This window comes from Microcaecilia unicolor, chromosome 14, assembly GCF_901765095.1.
Source record: "Microcaecilia unicolor chromosome 14, aMicUni1.1, whole genome shotgun sequence".
NCBI lineage: Eukaryota > Metazoa > Chordata > Amphibia > Gymnophiona > Siphonopidae > Microcaecilia > Microcaecilia unicolor.
The window spans coordinates 14542930-14564113 of NC_044044.1; the positions used below are offsets into that span (position 1 = coordinate 14542930).

The 21184-nt window shown below is 46.8% G+C and overlaps 1 protein-coding gene across 2 annotated transcripts; it reads left to right on the plus strand.

Annotated features, from left to right (window-relative positions):
* The first annotated feature begins 1755 nt into the window (after window positions 1-1755).
* Window positions 1756-19460, plus strand: LOC115458343 (UDP-GlcNAc:betaGal beta-1,3-N-acetylglucosaminyltransferase 9-like). 2 transcript variants are annotated; one of them, XR_003940041.1, is made up of 3 exons: window positions 1756-2353; window positions 11959-13126; window positions 19451-19460. XR_003940041.1 is itself a non-coding variant. In XM_030188237.1 (2 exons), the coding sequence occupies exons 1-2, from the start codon at window positions 1774-1776 to the stop codon at window positions 12480-12482; spliced, it is 1104 nt and encodes a 367-aa protein (XP_030044097.1). In that variant the 5' UTR covers window positions 1756-1773; the 3' UTR covers window positions 12483-14196. The 2 variants fall into 2 exon arrangements, 1 of the variants encoding a protein (XP_030044097.1); XM_030188237.1 differs by lacking the exon at window positions 19451-19460 and having other exon boundaries at window positions 11959-14196.
* Window positions 19461-21184: the final 1724 nt, after the last annotated feature.

Consider the following 21184-nt stretch of genomic DNA (forward strand, 5'->3'; position numbering starts at 1 on the left):
ATAAGTCTGCCCAGCACTATCCCCGCCTCCCACCACCGGCACTGGCACAGACCGTATAAGTCTGCCCAGCGCTATCCCTGCCTCCCAACCACCAGCCCCGCCTCCCAACCACCGGCTCTGGCACAGACCGTATAAGTCTGCCCAGCACTATCCCCGCCTCCCACCACCGGCTCTGGCACAGACCGTATAAGTCTGCCCAGCACTATCCCCGTCTCCCACCACCGGCTCTGGCACAGACCGTATAAATCTGCCCAGCACTATCCCCGCCTCCCACCACCGGCTCTGGCACAGACCGTATAAGTCTGCCCAGCGCTATCCCTGCCTCCCAACCACCAGCCCCGCCTCCCAACCACCGGCTCTGGCACAGACCGTATAAGTCTGCCCAGCACTATCTCCGCCTCCCACCACCGGCTCTGGCGCAGACCGTATAAGTCTGCCCAGAGCTATACCTGCCTCCCAACCACCAGCCCCGCCTCCCAACCACTGGCTCTGGCACAGACCATATAAGTCTGCCCAGCACTATCCCCGCCTCCCAACCACCAGCCCCGCCTCCCACCTCCGGCTCTGGCACAGACCGTATAAGTCTGCCCAGCACTATCCCCGCCTCCCACCACAGGCTCTGGCACAGACCGTATAAGTCTGCCCAGCACTATCCCCGCCTCCCACCACCGGCTCTGGCACAGACCGTATAAGTCTGCCCAGCGCTATCCCTGCCTCCCAACCACCAGCCCCGCCTCTGGCACAGACCGTATAAGTCTGCCCAGCGCTATCCCTGCCTCCCAACCACCAGCCCCGCCTCCCAACCACCGGCTCTGGCACAGACCGTATAAGTCTGCCCAGCACTATCCCCGCCTCCCACCACCGGCTCTGGCGCAGACCGTATAAGTCTGCCCAGCGCTATACCTGCCTCCCAACCACCAGCCCCGCCTCCCAACCACCGGCTCTGGCACAGACCGTATAAGTCTGCCCAGCACTATCCCCGCCTCCCACCACCGGCTCTGGCACAGACCGTATAAGTCTGCCCAGCGCTATCCCTGCCTCCCAACCACCAGCCCCGCCTCCCAACCACCGGCTCTGGCACAGACCGTATAAGTCTGCCCAGCACTATCCCCGCCTCCCACCACCGGCTCTGGCACAGACCGTATAAGTCTGCCCAGCGCTATCCCTGCCTCCCAACCACCAGCCCCGCCTCCCAACCACCGGCTCTGGCACAGACCGTATAAGTCTGCCCAGCACTATCCCCGCCTCCCACCACCGGCTCTGGCACAGACTGTATAAGTCTGCCCAGCGCTATCCCTGCCGCCCAACCTCCAGTCCCGCCTCCCACCACTGGCTCTGGCACAGACCGTATAAGTCTGCCCAGCACTATCCCCGCCTCCCACCACCGGCTCTGGCACAGACCATATAAGTCTGCCCAGCGCTATCCCTGCCTCCCAACCACCAGCCCCGCCTCCCAACCACCGGCTCTGGCACAGACCGTATAAGTCTGCCCAGCACTATCCCCGCCTCCCACCACCGGCTCTGGCACAGACTGTATAAGTCTGCCCAGCACTATCCCTGCCTCCCAACCTCCAGTCCCGCCTCCCACCACTGGCTCTGGCACAGACCGTATAAGTCTGCCCCGCACTATCCCCGCCTCCCAACCTCAAGCCCCGCTTCCCACTACTGGCTCTGCTATCCAATCTCGGTTAAGCTCCTGAGGATCCTGAGGACTCTTGTCTGATCCTGTGTTTTGTTTTTATTTTTCTCTTTCCAGAGACAGATGTTTGAGCCATGAGGAGGAGGTTTTTTCATGTCGTTATCCTGCTTCTGTTCTGTGTTCTTCTCTACCTGCTGTTTCTCGACAAAGGAAGTGAGAAGCTCAGACCCCAGGAAGGATCACTGCTGCCATCTCCCATTCCCACCCCAGATCCCTCCCAGGTGGTGGTGCTGAGAGACAACCGGCTAACCTATCACCTAAACTACCAAGACTTTGAGGCAGAGTTCCCCTTCCTACAGCATTACAAGTGTCGGATGCTGGTGTGCAAAGAAGATTTGTGCTGGAGCTCTGGGGGCAGGCCCTTACTTCTCCTGGCCATCAAGTCTCAGCCTTCGTCCTTCAAGAGAAGAGTGGCCATACGAAAAACATGGGCCACCGAGCGAGAGATATCAGGCTACCTGGTCAGGCAGGTGATGCTGATGGCTATTTCTCCCCAGAAACTGCACATGAACCTGGTGGAGGAAGAGGCCAAAATCTACCAGGATATTCTTCTCTGGGATTTTGAAGAGAGTCACTCCAATCTATCCTTGAAGGAGCGCTGCTTCCTCGAATGGCTACACCACAACTGCCAGGAGGCACAGTTTATCTTTAAAGGTACGAAGGCCTGGGGGAGGGGAACGGAGAAAGTTCATGGAGAAAAATCCAACAGGGCTGATATTCAATGGCTCTTACCAATGGCTCCTACATGGATAATTGTTACGCTGGCAGATTGGTTTAATGGGTTTTGTGTTTGTGTGTACTGTGCTTGTATGTATTGTATTTTTATTATGGATGTAAACCATGTAACCCGTTCTGGGCGTAGTCGGTAGGATGAGCTATAAAATTGAATGAATAAATAAATAAATAAATGCTGGTGAGAGATAGTCAGCAGCAGTAACTGGATAGTGCCACTGAATATTTCATTTGATCACCTGGGCATTATCTAGATAGTGCTGAGGTGATCCTTGGATGGAGGAACAAAAGAGGAGTAGAGGATGACACGAATGGCAATCAGCCTCGGAGAAGTTATCAAATACGTTATTGAGAAAACACCGGTAGAAACTGACCCGACACGGGCCGTGTTTCGGTGGGCACAGCCACCTACATCAGGGGACACAAATCTTGAAGCGTGTAAAAGGAACGAATGGACAAATAATCGACGCACAATCCACTGGGTTTGTTTGTCAGCTGCTGACGGTTACTTTAGCGGTTTTGTGGCTCTGTCTATTTTGACAAAGCTTTTTGCCTTGATTGGACAAATAACTGATGCGCAGTTCACTGGGTGTCAAACAATCTTTCCATTTACACGCTTCAAGATTTGTGACCCCCTGATGCAGGTGGCTGTTTCCACTGAAACACGGCCCGTGTCGGGTCAGTTTCTACCGGTGCTTTCTCAATAAAGTATTTGATAACGTCTCCGAGGCTGATCGTCATTCGTGTCATCATCTACCTCTCTTTTGTTCCCCTGCAGATTTGACGTAGAGGCGTTTTTAAAAAATGCTGATTACAGAGAGTTCAATATTGGCGAGAACAGGTTTTCCTTTTTTCCCCTAGAGAGTGAAAGAATTGAAAAATTTGGAAAAACAATGAAACGTCCTTTGAAATCTTTCTCTTAGAATAAATATACGAAATGCTTTTCAAGGCACGTTTCTAAATATTATCCCTACCTACCTTTACTCTCTCAGAACGCTTGCTAAGAACCGTGTAAGATGAAGATGTAAGACAAATATTAGCAGCTGATATTCAAAGGGCCCCTTATACCAAGCTGCGGCGAAAGAGGGCTGGCGCTGGCCACGGCACTTTTTTTTACAGTCATGCTGAGGCCCCCTTTTACTGCAGCTGGTAAAAAGGAAGTCTCCCTTTCCTACAGGAAATGGCCGGGTGGCAAGTAAAGCACTTGCCGTGCGGCCATTATTTTTTTGGGGGGAGCCCTTACCGCTACCCATTGAGGTGGCGGTAATGGCTCCCACATTAACCGGGCAGTGTGTGGCACTACCTGATTACCACCGGGTACACGCCAATGGTACAAAATTAATACATTTTTGTAGCGCCGGAAATAAAGGTACACTGAGGGTGAGAAGTACTGCCGGGCTGCTGCGTTAGCCTGGCGGTACTTCCTGTATAGTGAACGGTAAGCCCATGTTGTGCTTACCTCCGCATAGTAAAAAGAAGCCCTTATTTGTTTGTTAGGATTTGGATCACACCTTTTCAGTACATAGGTACATAAGTATTGCAATACTGGGACAGACCAAAGGTCCATCAAGCTCAGCATCCTGTTTCCAACAGTGGCCAATCCAGGTCACAAATACCTGTCAAGATCCCAAAAAAGTACAAAACATTTTATGCTGCTTTTCCCAGAAACAGTGGATGTTCCCCAAGTCTAATAACGGTCTATGGACTTTTCTTTTATGAAGCCATCCAAACAAAGGGAGGAGTGGCCTAGTGGTTAGGGTGGTGGATTTTGGTCCTGAGGAACTGAGTTCGATTCCCACTTCAGGCACAGGCAGCTCCTTGTGACTCTGGGCAAGTCACTTAACCCTCCATTGCCCCATGTAAGCTGCATTGAGCCTGCCATGAGTGGGAAAGCGCAGGGTACAAATGTAACAAAAAAAAAAACAAACCCAACAACCTTTTTTAAACTCTGCTAAGCTAACCGCCTTTACCACATTTTCTGGCAACGATTTTCCAGAGTTGTTCAAGGCAATTGCATTGAGGTACACTAGCTCCCCTGTTTACAAAGCTGCACTAGCAGCTACCAGTGCGGTAATGCCGACATTGCCCATTCACTTTGAATGGGCTGTGTCAGTGTTGCCGCACAGCCTTGTAAACAAGGGAGGAAGGTATGGTGCTGCTAATTGGATAATTGCCAGCGAGCAACAAATTCAGTATCACTGACCGGATAGTGCCTCTGAATATTTCTTTTAACAGCCTCAGCACTTTCCAGAAACTGCAAAGGAGGCTCAAAGGCAGAGTTGGAGATTATCCGGTTTGTGATGACATAGTATATTTTTAACACCGTGGGGCTGATATTCAGACTGTGGTAGGTAGCTGCTCTGCCTCCCACGGTCGGTGCTGATCCCGGATATTGAATGCCAGGCCATTTCCAGTGACCGGCATTAGAATGTGGGTGTTTTCTGGCCAGTTTCAACTTAACCGGCCAAGCCGATATTCAGCGCTGACCAGTTAAGTTTAAACCGGCAAAACATATGCCAGCTATTTCGGGGACCTAAATTGCACGCCAAACTTAGCTGGCGATGCACTGAATATTGGCAGATAGTCGGTTATATCGCATGATATAACCGTCTATCTGCCAAGTGCTAACCGGCGATATTCAGCGGGGGATAGCCAGCTAGCACCCACTGAATATTGCTGGATAGCCAGTTAAGTACCATTTAACCAGGCCTGGAGCCATTCCTGTCTGGTTAAATGGTTTTAAATATTGGGAAAGCACAAAAAACCAGAAACAAAACCAAAAAGCACCAAGAGCCTTCAAAAAAAAAAAGGGGGAATAAAGTCTTTGATTTTATGCGTTGATGATACAATGCTTGAATGGACCCGACACGGTCCATGTTTCGGCGCCCAGCGCCTGCGTCAGGGGTCTATATTAAACATAAAAACAATAATTTTACACATGCATATACATACATATGGAATAGGAACCATAGTCATTTGGTGTATATTACCAAATCTAAAATGAAGTCAGATCTCCCACGCTCGCTCGCTCTCTCTCAGTTCAACATCCCAAGCTTGCCTCTTCCAACAGACTACTACTACTTAACATTTCTAGAGCGCTACTAGGGTTATGCAGCGCTGTACAGTTTAACAAAAAGGATACCCTGCTCAAAGGAGCTTACAATCTAACGGGCGAGATGTCAAGTTGGGGCAGTCTAGATTTCCTGAATAGAGGTATGGTGGTTAGGTGCCGAAGGCGACATTGAAGAGGTGGGCTTTGAGCAAGGATTTGAAGATGCCACCAGCTCCTCATCCCCATACACTCTCTAGGCATCTCCTTGTAGACTAAGCAGTTTATTGAGGCATGAGCTATCTGATAAAGTGACTCTGATTCTCATCGTTCACAGTTCCATTTATTTGCTATACCTCAAATAGTTAAAAACATCTAAGCAGTTTACAGTCATAAAAATAATAAGGGAATAGTGAAGGTGTAATAACACATAAAGAAACTTATAATACATTTTTCACATTATAAGGGACGGGGATAAAATGGGAAATAATTTAAACGTGTAACTAAGATATATAAGGAGGGTAAGGTGTGCTAGGACTTAACAAGACATCAGTGACATTCATATTGGGATAACCGGGAGGACAGTTATATGGAAATACCGGGAAAAGACCATTCCTCAGTCAGTTGGCTAGTCTATAAGGTGCTATCTGCCTCTGTCAATTCAGTTACACCAGACTGATAAGTTCTGTTCCCAATATACACTGTCCTCCAGCCCCCTCCCATTCAGTCTCAATCCACACCCAAGCATCAACCAGGATCAGCATCTTCTCTAGGTCCTTCAAGCTTGCTCCCCCCCTCATCTGTCAATCCTCTTCATATAGCTTTGAAACAGATGTTTTGTTTTCTTCCAGAACCATGCAGCTTTCAGCACATGCTGCCTGATCTCCTTCATTGTTCACTTAGACAGGAGAATAGTACAGGAGTTCAGCCACTATGTGGCTCAAAGTTCTGAAAGCCACTTGGTGCAGAAGGGAAACAAGAGTTGCTGTAGAAGCAGCAAGCCCCTGGAGAGGAGTGGGGTGAGTTGAGCATAGGTAATCTCTCATTGCTTTGATGTACCTACTTCTAAAGTTTGCTGCCACTAATTTCTACTTTTCTTTGCAAACAAAGCAGGGAATATGCAGACACGCTAGCTGGTGATATCACCAACTGGAGCCAACGTGCTGGAGCTCTCCCCTAGCTAGTGTAAACTTTAGACCAGCTCAGGCATACCTGATAATTCCTGCAAAGAGTGCTGGTGAAGTCAGTTTACTCACAACAAAAAATGAGCGGAAGCTATCCAGAAAGACCAGATTGGAGCCACAGATATTGGAACAAAAGTCTATGCATACTCATCTAGATAGTATCAGCGATCATCTCACTCTATGTGAGATCCTTTTTGGAGGAATACCAGTATAAACCAGTCTGAAGACCCCTGAGGAAGGCCTTTTTGGCCGAAACACGGACCGTGTTGGGTCGTAATAAATGACTTTTGTTCCAATATCTGTGGCTCCAATCTGGTCTTTCTGGATAGCTTCCGCTCATTTTTTGTTGTGACTTTGTCTTTTTGCGGGAGATTTTGGACTCTCTTTGTTGTTGCTTGAAGTCAGTTTACTTCCATAAATCAAATGAGATCACCTGCAACCAGACAGTTCAGCCTCAGCTTTACAAAGTCGATACCAGGCAGCCCCTGTGCCGACAGACCAGCGGGACCACTACATGCATGACCCGCCTAGGTCATGGCCATTATGGGACCTCTCAGTCTGTCAGCGTTGTCTCCCATGGAGCCAGGCACAGCTGTGTGAGAAGTGCAGAAAGCAACTAGTCCATTTCTGCTGATCTCGTCGGCTCCCACATCTGTCTCTGGGAGTTGGCAAGAAGCTCACCTCTGCCAAAAACCCTCATGGTCATGAACAGCAAAGATCAACATTCTGTGTGGGACAGCATGGCCTCTAAAACTGCCAAAAAACAAAGCCAATAAGGTGTCAACAACCTACAAAGCCACCCAATCAATGGTAGCCCGCGGTCCCTCAGAATCCAGACGTAAAGAGCTGCAGTGCCAGCAAAGGCTCCTTTTATTCCTCACACTTTGCCTGCACTTCTGACAGCACAGATACTGCCTTAGAACAGGTCATGTCTTCTTGATTCGATGTGTCACCACCAACAGTAGAGGGCCATGCAGGTATGCCTTGCCTCACTCGTGTCCCCCACCCTGTATCCCCACACACTGGACCATTTTTCCTGGAGCAACTAGAAATTTCTGGCAGAGACCACCACCTAGTGGCCTAGTGGTTAGGGTGGTGGACTTTGGTCCTGGGAAACTGAGGAACTGAGTTCGATTCCCGGCATAGGCAGCTCCTTGTGACTCTGGGCAAGTCACTTAACCCTCCATTGCCCCATGTAAGCCGCATTGAGCCTGCGGGGTACAAATGTAACAAAAAAAAAATCCTTGGTTACACAAGGAGCAGTACAACCTCCTGTCATGTTACACTGTGCTCCCCAGTTCCTCCCCCCCCCCCCCCCCACAAGCCTAATGAGGAGGGAGACTGGTCTCCAGTGTCCATTCTGGGGGTGACACAAATGAAGTATAAGAGGTCATGTACTACATAGTAACATAGTAAATGAGGGCAGATAAAGACCTGTAGGGTCCATCTAGTCTGTCCAACAAGATAGGCTCATTTTACATGGTATGTGATACTTTATATGTATACTCGAGTTTGATTTTCTTTGCCTTTCTCAGGGCACAGACCGTAGAAGTCTGCCCAGTACTGTTCTTGTACTAAGTTCTGAAGCTAACATCGAAGCCCCTTAAAATTTACGCTCCAGCCCATCCCTATCTATTCAGTCACGATCAGGGTGTAGACCGTAGAAGTCTGCCCAGTTCCCGTTTTGTTTCCCAATTACCGGCGTCGCCACCCAATCTCCGCTAAGATTCCACGGAACCATTCCTTCTAAACAGGATTCCTTTGTGTTTATCCCACACATGTTTGAATTCCATTACTGTTTTCATCTCCACCACCTCCCGCGGGAGGGCGTTCCACATATCCACCACCCTCTCCATGAAAAATTACTTCCTGACATTAGTCCTGAGTCTGCCCCCCTTCAACCTCAATTCATGTCCTCTAGTTCTACCGCCTTCCTGTCTCCGGAAAAGGTTAGTTTGCGGATTAATACCTTTCAAATATTTGAACGTCTGTATCACGTCACCCCTGTTTCTCCTTTCCTCTAAGGTATACATGTTCAGGCCAGCAAGTCTCTCCTCGTACGGTTTGCAACGCAAATCCCATACCATTTTTGTAGCTTTTCTTTGCACCGCTTCCAGTCTTTTTACATCTTTAGCAAGATACGGCCTCACAGCCTGGATGCTGAGAGCTTAGAATTTGCTTCCTTGCATCTTCCTGTGGGTGTCTCCAGAGTCTTGCTGGCTTCCAAGAAAGATTCCACCAAGAAGTGTTATTCTTTTAAATGGAGGAGGTTTGCCATCTGGTGTGAGGGCAGGGCCCTAGATTCTATGTCTTGACCTACATAGACCTTGCTTGAATACCTTCTACACCTTTCTGAGTCTGGTCTCAAGACCAACTCTGTAAGGGTTCACCTCATTGTAATTAGTGCTTACCATCACCGTGTAGATGGTAAGCCCATCTCTGGACTTTCTCTAGTTGTTTGGTTCATGAGAGGTTTGCTATTGTTAAAACCCCCTATCAGACCTCCGCCTGTGTCATGGGACCTCAACGTCATCCTCACCCAGGTGGTGAAAGTTCCCCTTGAGCCATTTGATTCCTGTCATCTGAAGTACTTGACCTAGAAGGTCTTGTTTTTGGTGGCTGTTATGTCAGCTCGCAGGGTCAGTGAACTTCAGCCCTTGTAGCGGATCCACATTACACTAAATTTCACCATAACAGAGTAGTTCTTGCACGCACCCTAAGTTCCTGCATAAGGTTATGTCAGACCTGCATCTGAAATAGTCTAATTCTTCCAACATTCTTTCACAAACCTCGGAGCAGACTAGACCCTACAGTCTACCCAGCTTTTTTTTTTTTTTTTATCCCAACAGGATGGGGTTTGCTATCGGGAAACGCCCAATCTCCAGTTGGCTGGCAGATTGCATTTCTTTCACTTACACCCAAGCTGAGCTGACTCTTGAGGGTCATGTCAAGGCTCATAATATCAGAGCCATGGCTGTTTCGGTAGTCCAATTGAGGTCAGCCTCTATAGAAGAAATTCGAAAGGCTGCGATGTGGTCTTCAGTCCACACATTCACATCTCACCATTGCCATGAGCAAAATACCTGATGCAACGATTGGTTTGGACAGAGGGGATATTTGTAGAGCGGCCAGTGGCTTAAAATTGAATATATCTGGATATGGTGTATTACCTGGATATGCCAAGAATGGACTTCCTGAGCCTGTACGCCTAGCTCCATCTCTACCTGTTTTCAAATCTATGCTGAAAACCCACCTTTTCACCACTGCTTTTGGCTCCTAACCACTACTCAATTCCCCTATCCTTGTTCCTTCTCACCCAGTACTTTCCTCGCCCTGAATTGTCTTGTCTGTCTGTATTTTTAGATTGTAAGCTCTATCGAGCAGGGACTGTCTCTCTGTGTCAGGTGTTCGGCGCTGCGTGCGTCTGGTAGCGCTATGCAAATGTTAATAATAATAACATTCCATGTTAGAAGCCTGCCCTTGCAGATGAGCAACGCGGCCACACAGGCTTCTGTTTCTGTGAGTCTGACGTCCTGCACATACGTGCAGGACGTCAGACTCACAGAAACAGAAGCCTGCGCGGCTGCATTGCTGATCTGCAAGGACAGGCTTCTACATGGAATGTTGCTAGTGGAGGAGTAGCCTAGTGGTTAGTGCAGTGGAACATGGAATGTTGGCTACTGTTGGAGATTCTACATGGAATGTTGCTACTATTGGAGATTCTACATGGAATGTTGCTAGTGGAGGAGTAGCCTAGTGGTCAGTGCAGTGCAACATGGAATGTTGCTACTATTGAAATTCTACATGGAATGTTGCTACTATTGGAGATTCTACACGGAATGTTTTGGCTCCTAACCACTACTCAATTCCCCTATCCTTGTTCCTTCTCACCCAGTACTTTCCTCGCCCTTAATTGTCTTGTCTGTCTGTATTTTTAGATTGTAAGCTCTATCGAGCAGGGACTGTCTCTCTGTGTCAGGTGTTCAGTGCTGCGTGCGTCTGGTAGCGCTATACAAAAGTTAATAATAATAATAATAAAGAGAAGACTTATTTGAAGAAGTGCCACTTAAGTTTTTATATATTGACCAGGACAAGAGGATAAAAACAGGCATAGATAGGGTAATTCTATAAAGAAGGTGCTAACATTTATATGCCAGTTACATGTCTAAATGTTTAGAATACTAACATATATGCATTTATGTACAAACTTATGCGCATATAGGCCAGAATGCCACCTAAATTCATGCCCATCTTGTATAATGCATATTTGACAGGTGGGCGTATGTGTGGGTGGAGCTCACATGCATGACTTTTAGAATACTATATGTTATGTGCATATCTCCAGCACTTAGGTGTGATCAGTTGCACCAGCTCTATGGCTGGTATAAGTGATTGTGCCTAAGTGCAGAGAGGCACATATGCCAGCTATGCTGGTTTTCTATAAAGGAAAATAGGCACTTCTCAAAAGACATGGAGCGGGTAACCTGTATGGAGCAAAAGTTATAGCCCCTTACTGGGCAGATTGGATGGGCCACATTGATCTTTATCTGCCGTCATTTACTATGTTACATTGTGTATTTCCTTATCGTCCAGCCAGTCCAGTCTCCACCATGGGGTTATATCCCCCGAGCAGCAGATGGGGGTAAAAAAAAACCACAGACAGTTTCTAGTGACATCATTGGTATAATAGTAGGTGCAGCCTGGAGCTAGTCAGTATTTCTCTAGCTCCAGCAGATGGCTTATGTTGGACTGCTGCCTTTTTATTTAGTTGCGGCTTAACTCCCACAGACCCACGCTATAGTTGGTATCTTGCTGGTTGTGTCCTGGAGGCCATATTTTTCTCCAAAGGGTTGTTCTATGGACCACTCCCCAGTTGAGTTGGGGGGTGGTTTAGCCCCCTTAGCTTGGAGGCATTGCTTGCAAGCTAGTGCTCCCAAGCTGCACCTGTGATGTCACTGGAAACTGTCTGTGTTTCTCTTCTTCTATCTACTGGCCGGGGATATAACCCAGTGGCATGGGCTGGCCTTGTGGGACTCAAAGAAAGAAAATTAGCAGGTAGAAATACATTTCATAATTTCAATTTTTCCTAAAATGTCTATATTTTTTTTTTTATAAAAAGGGGCTAAACATTTTTATTCAGTCATGTTAGAATTTCTCAAAACTTTCTTAGGATCTCAATGGAGCCTGTTGAATTAGTGTAGGAGTCTAAATCAGTTAAATAATGCAAAGGAAGCTAGCCAAACAGAGCACAGCATTCCTTAATTCTGCTAACCCACCCCTTCTTTGTTTCACAGGTGATGATGATGAGTTCGTTAACCCTGAGGCATTGGTGAGGTACTTGAGAGAGACTGCCAGTGGTTCCCTTGCCATACATGGCAACATCCAGACCAAATCTCCTACAGTACGCAGTGGCAAATACAAGGTCTCCGCATCACTGTTTCCATACAAGTTATATCCCTACTTCCCATCAGGGGGTGGGTTCATCATGCCACAAGCCACCATCCCTGCCCTGTACAATGCCACCCTGTGGATGCCTGTTTTTCCGTTGGATGACGTCTACTTTGGTTTTCTGGGGCTGGCTGCTAGAGTCACATATCATCACGATGACCGATTCTACGTCCTTGGTTTGCCCTATGTCCCCTGCTACTTCCGTGACGCGCTGGTTGTTCATGGCATTCCCCCAGGAAGCCTGGTTTTGATCTGGCAGGACTTGCAGAGGGTCCTTCACTGTGACTCTGTCTGCCCATTCTTCCACAGTTCAGTTTTCCTTGTATTAATACTTTCCCTGCTGCTGATAGGTTTATCTACCATCCTGTGATCAGACAAGAAATGAACAAGAAGACTGAGTAGAGGGTTATATTGAGGCCTGGCTAAGGGTTTACTCTGCTTTCAATCTGTGAAATGAGAAATCAAAAATCCATTTAGACTGATACACTCTGAATGCTATACAATACCTCAGCAGTTATTCTCAAGTAGCAACTGCTTTGAAAACATTACAGAACATTTTTTAAAATATATTTTTAACCTTCGCAATTCAAAGTTTTGTTCAGCATTTTTCGTTGTCTTGAACCTGCTGTCACAGAAAAAAGTTGAGTATTTTGTTTGTTTTTATGAACATTAGGGATGTTGGAAAGAATTATGAAAAGGAATCAATGTGTGTCTGCTCATCCAGAAATGGACAGACATTCTCCAAGTTGGCATACAGGATGAAAATACGAATATTTAAGACATGTTTGAAAATGAGAAAAACTGGGCAGTATTTTTGGAGGGACGATCTCAAAACGATCCTCTGATCTCCTTGGGACACAGCCTCTAACCAGCAGTCTATTTTAAAAGCAGAGAGTTGCACGGAAACAGAAATTTCACTTGTCCCCACTCGTCCCCGCAAGGAATCTCCTCCATCCTGGCTGTCCCCACAAGTAATCTTCTCCATCTCCTGTACTAAAATAACCCAACTTAACAGTAGTCTATGTTGATAACTTCCCCTCTCAGTTCTTATGGGGAGTTCAATGCTTCGACTACATTCATTGATTTTTTTAGTGCTATTATAATTGCTAAGCTAGCTTAGAAACAGAAGGAAAGGATAGGTAGGCTGGCCTGGCACTAGACTCCTGTGGGAACCCCCCAGGATCTGCATCCATCCCTGCGGGATCCCCACAGACCTAGGGGGGGGGATCCCCACGGGATTCCCGCTGACCCCGACCTCATGCAGCTCTCAACAGATAAGCTCCCTTATCCTTCCAGCATTTTGACCTACATCAACACAAGCAGTTAGGGAAAAAGTACTGAAGTGCTTGCGTGAATGATGGCTTGAGAAGGCCCCTTCAAAGTCACCTCACTTACAATTCCAAGGTACATACAGCACACACATTTCCACACACAAACATATGCACACACCTGCTACCCCCTACCCTCCCACACACGTCATAGAAGCAGGTCTGCGTGTGCGGAGCAACTCCAGTATTGAGCAAGCTCCTTCATTGTGTCCAGGGAGGGTAAATTATAATGCGTTTGGCACCCCCCAAACATTTTGAAACGTTTGCCCCTATGCCACATGCAGCCTTCCCACATAACCCCCCCCCCCTCAATTTCATGCAGTGCTCTCATCACTAATCCTCCATATTCACAAACTCCACAAACACTACTCCATCCCTATACATACACCCGTAATTCACCCCATACATCTCAAAGACCCTTTACATATAGCCATCACATCTTTGTATCCCGTACACATGCCACCATAACCCCATATCCATACACGTTCAGCTCAGTCATTATGCACCGTTCTCACCTAACTTCACACAAATCCCCTCATGTCACTCTCCCCTTCTTTCCTCTATTTTAGCCTGTAAGTCACCTAGGCAGCTATGTATAGGGTGGGGATAGTAAATGACTTGAATAAATTTGCTGCCCCTCTAGATCAGTAGGATCGTCAAAGCAGCATAGACGTGTAATAACACATGGGCAACTAGGAGGCATATTTTCAAAGCACTTAGTGGAGGAGTAGCCTAGTGGTTAGTGCAGTGGACTTTGATCCTGGGGAACTGAGTTCCATTCCCACTGCAGCTCCTCCTGACTCTGGGCAAGTCACTTAACCCTCCATTGCCCCTGGTACAAAATAAGTACCTGAATATATGTAAACCGCTTTGAATGTAGTTGCAAAAACCTCAGAAAGGCGGTATATCAAGTCCCTTTCCCCCTTTCCCCTTTCCCTTATGACATCACAATATCAGAAGTGAGCCAAGTATTGGGCATTCAAGCCATTGTGACATCACTGATGAGGTTGGCTCTTATTGGGGGAATGAGTGGAGGAGTGGCCTAGTGGTTAGTGCAGTGGACTTTGATCCTGGGGAACTGAGTTCGAGTCCCACTGCAGCTCCTTGTGACTCTGGGCAAGTCACTTAACCCTCCGTTGCCCCTGGTACAAAATAAGTACCTGAATATATGTAAACCGCTTTGAATGTAGTTGCAAAAACCTCAGAAAGGCGGTATATCAAGTCCCATTTCCCCCATTTCCCTTCCCTTCCAAAGTTCCATAGAAACCTATGGAACTTTGGAAGGTTAAGTGCTTTGAAAATATGCCTCCGTGTCATCATAGATTGTGCTCCTCTTGTGCATTATCAGGGCACCTAAAAGGAGGTACCAGCTTCTTGAATTCCCCCCTTAGATTGTGAGCCCCCTGGGGACAGGGAAATATGTACCTGAATGTAACTCACCTTGAGCTACTATTGAAAAACTCACGAGCTAAATCAAAATAAATATAAACAATGGAATAACTTTGTTAGTGATAGTGGCTCAGTGATTAGTGAAGTGACCTGGAATTCAGCATTCAAATCCCACTTTTTCTTTTACTGATGCAGATTTCGAAACATGGACCCATGTTGGGAGAGGTGGCCTGCTTCATTAGTACATTAAGATAAGTTTTATTTCTTTTCCTGTGAATATGGTGAATCTAAGGGGGAAAATATTTTAAAAATGCAGACTGTATGTTGGATCTGTGAAGTAAAAGAGATGTAATTCTCCACGGGTCATCTGAGAATCTGTCATATCAGGAGAGGTGCATTTAACTGAAGGCAGTGGGAGTATGAGTTGATGTGATTTATGATTTGGCTCCAGCTTGCTTAGATACTGTGGACATGGGAAAAAAAAAAAAAAAAAGGAAGTAACAAACCTGAAAAACAGGCTGTCACCCCTTGTTACTCCCTTTGTTTTTACCATTCTCCTGTTGAGGAGTGACAGTTGTTTCCTTATATATTTTTTGTAAATACAGTGGACAGTCAGAATTATACATAGTTTTTGTGACCTTGCGTAAGTCATTTTGGGGTCGACATTCAACTGACAGCGCTCAGCATTTTGCTGATAGCCAGCTGTGTCCGGGCTCCGGAATTGAAGTTCTGGGTGTACGGAGCCGGCAAAACCATAACTGGTTAAGTGCGATAGTCAGCATTTAACCTGCTATGGCGAACCGGATACAGATAGGACAGACTTTTATGTGGTCTAATTTATGTGGTTACCTTGGCCGGTTGATTGCTGAATATCGGCACTTAGCTGATGTGGAGGTGTATTTTCAAAGCACTTGGACTTACAAAGGTCCACAGTAACCTATGGAACTTTGTAAGTCTAAGTGCTTTGAAAATAAGCCCCCAAGTGTTGATTTCGACCCGGAATGCCCCCAAAATAGCTTTTTTTTTTTTTTTAGTTGGGCACTAGCAGGACATTTTCATTGCCACTAACTGCCGAACATGAGCATAACCCCACTGCTGGCCAGTTAAATCTCTTTGAAAATCGATCCCTTTGAGTCCCATTTTACACAGAACATTAAGGTCAGAATTGAGACATCCAGGTTGAATCCTTTTCTAAAATACATAAGTAGATCAGTGTTGCCATACTGGGACAGACCAAAGGTCCATCAAGCCTAGTATCCTGTTTCCAAAAGGGGCCAATCCAGGTTACAAGTACCTGGCAAGATCCCAAACAGTACATGCAGGGGTGAATATGTATTTGATAGTCATTTTATAAAGTTGCACACTGACTAAGTGAATGACACGGACCTGATAGTTTGCACATGGAGATGCTGATTTTACAGCATCCACATGTAAGTGCAGGTACCTCCACATGGAAGCTGCCCCATTTAGATATACTGCTTAACTGTAAGGAACAATGTTGGATCTTTCAATTGGATACCTGAAGCTCAATATGTCCCAAACTGAGCTCCTTATCTTTTTTTTTGTTTGTTACATTTGTACCCCGCGCTTTCCCACTCATGGCAGGCTCAATGTGGCTTACATGGGGCAATGGAGGGTTAAGTGACTTGCCCAGAGTCACAAGGAGCTGCCTGTGCCTGAAGTGGGAATCGAACTCAGTTTCTCAGTACCAAAGTCTACCACCCTAACCACTAGGCCACTCCTCCACTCTTCCCACCTAAACCAACCTCTCCCCTTCCCCCATTCTCTATTTCTGTCGACAATACACGCATTCTTCCTGTCTCATCTGCTCTTAACCTTGGGGTCATCTTCGACTCCTCCCTCTCCTTCTCTGCACATATTCAACAGATTGCTAAAACCTGTTGTTTCTTCCTTTATAATATCGCCAAAATTCGCCCTTTCCTTTCTGAACACGCTATCAGAACCCTCAACCACACTCTCATCACCTCTCGCTTAGATTACTGCAACTTGCTTCTCACAGGTCTTCCACTCAGCCACCTCTGTCCTCTTCAATCTGTTCAAGATTCTACTGCATGACTAATATTTCGCCAAAGTCGTTATGCCCATATCAGCCCTCTCCTGAAATCACTTCACTGGCTCCCTATCCGTTTCCGTATACAATTCAAGTTCCTCTTGTTGACCTATAAGTGCATTCACTCTGCAGTCCCTCACTACCTCTCCACCCTCATCTCTCCCTACACTCCTTCCCAGTAACTCCATTCACTAGGCAAATCTCTCTTAATTGCACCCTTCTCCTCCATCGCTAACTCCAGACTCCGATCCTTTTATCTCGCTGCACCTTATGCCTGGAATAGGCTTCCTGAGCCGTTACGTTTAGCTCCATCCCTGGCCGCCTTCAAATCCGGGCTAAAGGCCTACCTGTTTGATGCTGCTAACTTGTCACTTGCTCGTAACCTTTATCTTGTCTTCTTCTCAACAGTCCCTTTCCCTATGTGTCCTACTGTCTGTCCTACCCTTATCCTTATTGGTCCTGTCTGTCTGTCCTGATTTAGATTGTAAGCTCTTTTGAGCAGGGACTGTCTTTTCTTCATGTTCAATTGTGAAGCGCTGCGAACGACTGGTAGCACTATAGAAATGATTTATAGTAGTAGTAGTATACCTTGGAACCCAATGGATTGAACTCTGAATTAGATTGGATATCATTAGTTTGAATGGTCCAATCGGAATCTCTGTGAAGGGAACGCTGAGATCCCATGATGAAATAACAGAAGTACACAAGGAGTGCGAAATAGACCAGGCTAACCAGAATCAAATGAGGAGACTTCAATCGATGGTAGAAGGTTTATTGGTGAACTGTCAGGCAACAAGGTTGTCCCTTGTCTCCACTCCTGTTCATTTTATCTTTTGAACCCTGAGGGAAGATCAGGGTATTCAGGGTGAGCAAGTGGAGACTAAAGAGGTTCACTGCATGGCTTTTAATGATGATTTGCTTATGAAGGTGACCAATCCTCAAGTCTGCACAAAGAATAGCGCTGAGGACCTGGAGTATTGTGTTCAGTTTTGGAGGCCGTATCTTGCTAAAGACATAAAAAGACTTCAAGTGGTTCAGAGAAAAGCAACAAAAATGAGATGGGGTTTGTGCCAAAAGACAAATGAGAAGAGACTTGAGAACCTGGGCAGTTTCCCAAGTCGGTCCTGAAGTACCCTATTGCCAGTCAGGTTTTCAGGATATCCACAATGAATATGCATGAACTTGATTTGCATACATTGCCACCATTATATGCAAATCTTTTTCATGCATATTCATTGTGGATATCCTGAAAACCTGACTGGCAAAGGGGTACATAAGTATTGCCATACTGGGAAAGACCAAAGGTCCATCGAGCACAGCATCCTGTTTCCAACAGTGGCCAATCCAGGTCACAAATACCCGGCAAGATCCCAAAAATTTACAAAACATTTTATACTGCTTATCCCAGATATAGTGGATTTTCCCCAAGTCCATTTAATAACGGTCTATGGACTTTTCCTTTAGGAAACCGTCCAAACCTTTTTTAAACTCTGCTAAGCTAACTGCCTTTACCACATTCTCTGGCAACGAATTCCAGAGTTTAATTCCAGAGTGAAAAAACATTTTCTCCGATTCATTTTAAATTTACTACATTGTAGCTTCATCACATGCCTCCTAGTCCCAGGACCGACTTGGGAAACACTCCACTCGAGGAAAGGAGGGATAGGAGCAGTGGTGTAGCCATTTGGGGGCTTGTGCGCCTCAATTTTCATTCAGGCCGCCCTAAAATTGAGGTGCAGCCTGCTGCTTTGGCTTGCTGGGGTTCCCAAGCTCCACCAGTGAAAGCCCTCCTCCTCACGAAGCCAGGAAGCAGCACTTTTCCTGGGCCGTCGCCACACCAGCCAACCCCTTTCCCCCTGCGCATGCTCAGTTTTTGCTCGTCAGCAGGGGGAGGGCCTCCATCATGCATTCCAAGTTTCCCAAAAATCAAGCATGTACACTCTTTGTGTGTGTCAGCATGGCCACCCAGGAAAAGTGCCTTTAACTGCCTGGCTTTGCAAGCAGGAGGGCTTCCACTGGAAGGGCTTGTGGACCCTCACCAGCTCAGGTATGTGGTTGTGGGTGGGGCAAAATTTTATGCTCCTACTTTGGTCTCAGGCCCCCTCCCCCAAATCTGAGGTCTGGCTACATGAGTAAATAGGGGTGATTGCTTTCCTTGTGGGTGCTCTCCTTGCCCTCTGGTGGCCAGAACTGGTGGCTGCTATGGACTGTTTTCTGCTGTCTTCCATGGTCCAGACTTCAGTGAGTCCGGTCCGGATTTTCCAGGTTGCCAGCCTTGCTCTGCTGGGTTGTTCTGGAACAGCACCCTTACTTGGCTGGTGATTTACTGCAGCTGTGGGTCAGCTGCTGAGGGGCTTATTAGCTTCTGTGAGCCTTGCTTGCCTTGCCTGGGTATCAAAGGTCATCCATGAGTTCCTGGTGGTTTGTTGGAGTTCCTCTGAAAGTTTCCTTTGTGTTGGACCCTGCCTGTTCCTGGACTTTGACTTTGCTTGCTTCCTGTGCCCCTTGGCCTGGACCTGGACCTGGACTTTGCTTTCCGCCTGCCTATAGACTCTGGTTAGTTTATGGATTACCCGTGTTTGCTGCCGGCCCCTTTGACCTTGCTGTGCTGTCTACTATTAAAGCCTCTTCTAGTTATATTCTGTGGTTCCTGCCTGTTGTGTTCAACACTGCTTTCTGCTTGGGTGATTTGCCTGCCGCTGCCGCTCCTCGACAGTGGCCCAAGGGTTCACAAACCTAGTTCCTGCTTTGAGAACGTGACAATATGATACAAATGTTTAAAGGCTCGAAAGGTATTAATATGCAAACAAACCTTTTCCAGAGAAGGGTAAGCAATAGAACTAGAGGACATTAATTGAGGTTACAGAGGGGGTCGACTTAGGAGTAATATCAGGAAGTGCTTTTTCACGGAAAAGGTGGTGGACACCTAGAATGCCCTCCTATGGGAGGTGGTGGAGACAGAAATGGTAATGGAATTCAAGAATGCATGGAATAACCACAAAGTCTAGTTTCGTTTACATTTCTTCAGTTTGGCCTTTCTGAATACAAAAAACTCTATTCAAATATTACCCACACCTTTTTCTTAATCTTGTTTTCCATCTATTTCTGCCCGTACACCTATCCACCCTTAATTGTTTGTCCTTGAAATAGTCTAAATTCTTGGTTACTTAGTGCACATGTATTCATTTGCATCTTGAAATTATTGTAATTTGTGTTACATTCTGTACATTATTATGTTTTATTCACTTTATTGAACTTGAGTCTATTTCGGGCTAATGTGGGGAATCAATGTCATGAATAAATAAATAAATGTAATAAATAAAATTGTGCTCCGAAAAAAATTGAACGCTGTCAGATTCTATATATCATGTCTTAATTTCCGCATGGAAATCGAAGCGTATTATATGACAACTAGTAAATAAGGCCCGTTTCTGACACAAATGAAACGGATGCTAGCAAGGTTTTCCTGAGAGTGTGTATGTTTGAGAGAGTGTGTGTGAGAGTGACTGTGTGAGAGAGAGAGAGTGAATGTGCGAGTGTGTGTGTGTGTGACAGAGAGAGAGTGAGTCTGGGTGTGAGTGTGTGTGTGAGAATGAGAGTGTGTGTGTGAGAATGTGAGACACAGTGACTGTGAGAGAGAGTGTGTTTCACACAGATACACTGTGAGGGAGAGAGTGTGTGCGAGACACGGTGTGAGAGAGCATGTGTGCGATACACAGACTCTGTGTGAGACCGAGAGAGTGTGTGAGAGACTGACTGTGTGACACATAGAGAGTGAATGTGATACAGTGTGAGACATAGTGTGAGAGACTGTGTGAGAGAGAGGAAGACACTGTGAGAGAGTGTGTGTGTGACAGAGATACCTCCCCCTCCCCCCTCTGGTCTCAGTATCCTCTCCCCCCTCTGGTCTCAGTATCCCCTCCCCTCTGATCTCAGGATCCCCTCCCCCCTCTCAGGTCTGAGGATCCCCTCCCCCTCTCTCAGGTCTAAGGACCCCCTCCCCCTCCCCCCTCCGTGGTCTCAGGACTCCCTGCCTTTCCCCCCTTCTGCGTGGTTGGCAGCACCGTGCGAGTGTGTGTGTGTGACAGAGAGTGAGACTGGGTGCGATTGTGTGTGTGAGAGAGAGTGTGTGATTGTCCTCTCTCCCCTGGCCCCCCTTACAGCCACCCAGCAATTCTCCTCTCTCCCCTGCCCCCCCTCCAGCCACCCAGCGATTCTTGTCTCCCCTGGCCCGCCCTCCAGCCGCCCAGCAATTCTGCTCTCTCCCCTGCCTCCCCTTCAGCC

Coding starts and splice junctions, on each gene's coding strand:
- LOC115458343 (XM_030188237.1), top strand. CDS start 1,774: ATGAGGAGGAGGTTTTTTCATGTCGTTATCCTGCTTCTGTTCTGTGTT. Junction 2,354..11,958: donor GGCACAGTTTATCTTTAAAG/GTACGAAGGCCT, acceptor TTTGTTTCACAG/GTGATGATGATGAGTTCGTT.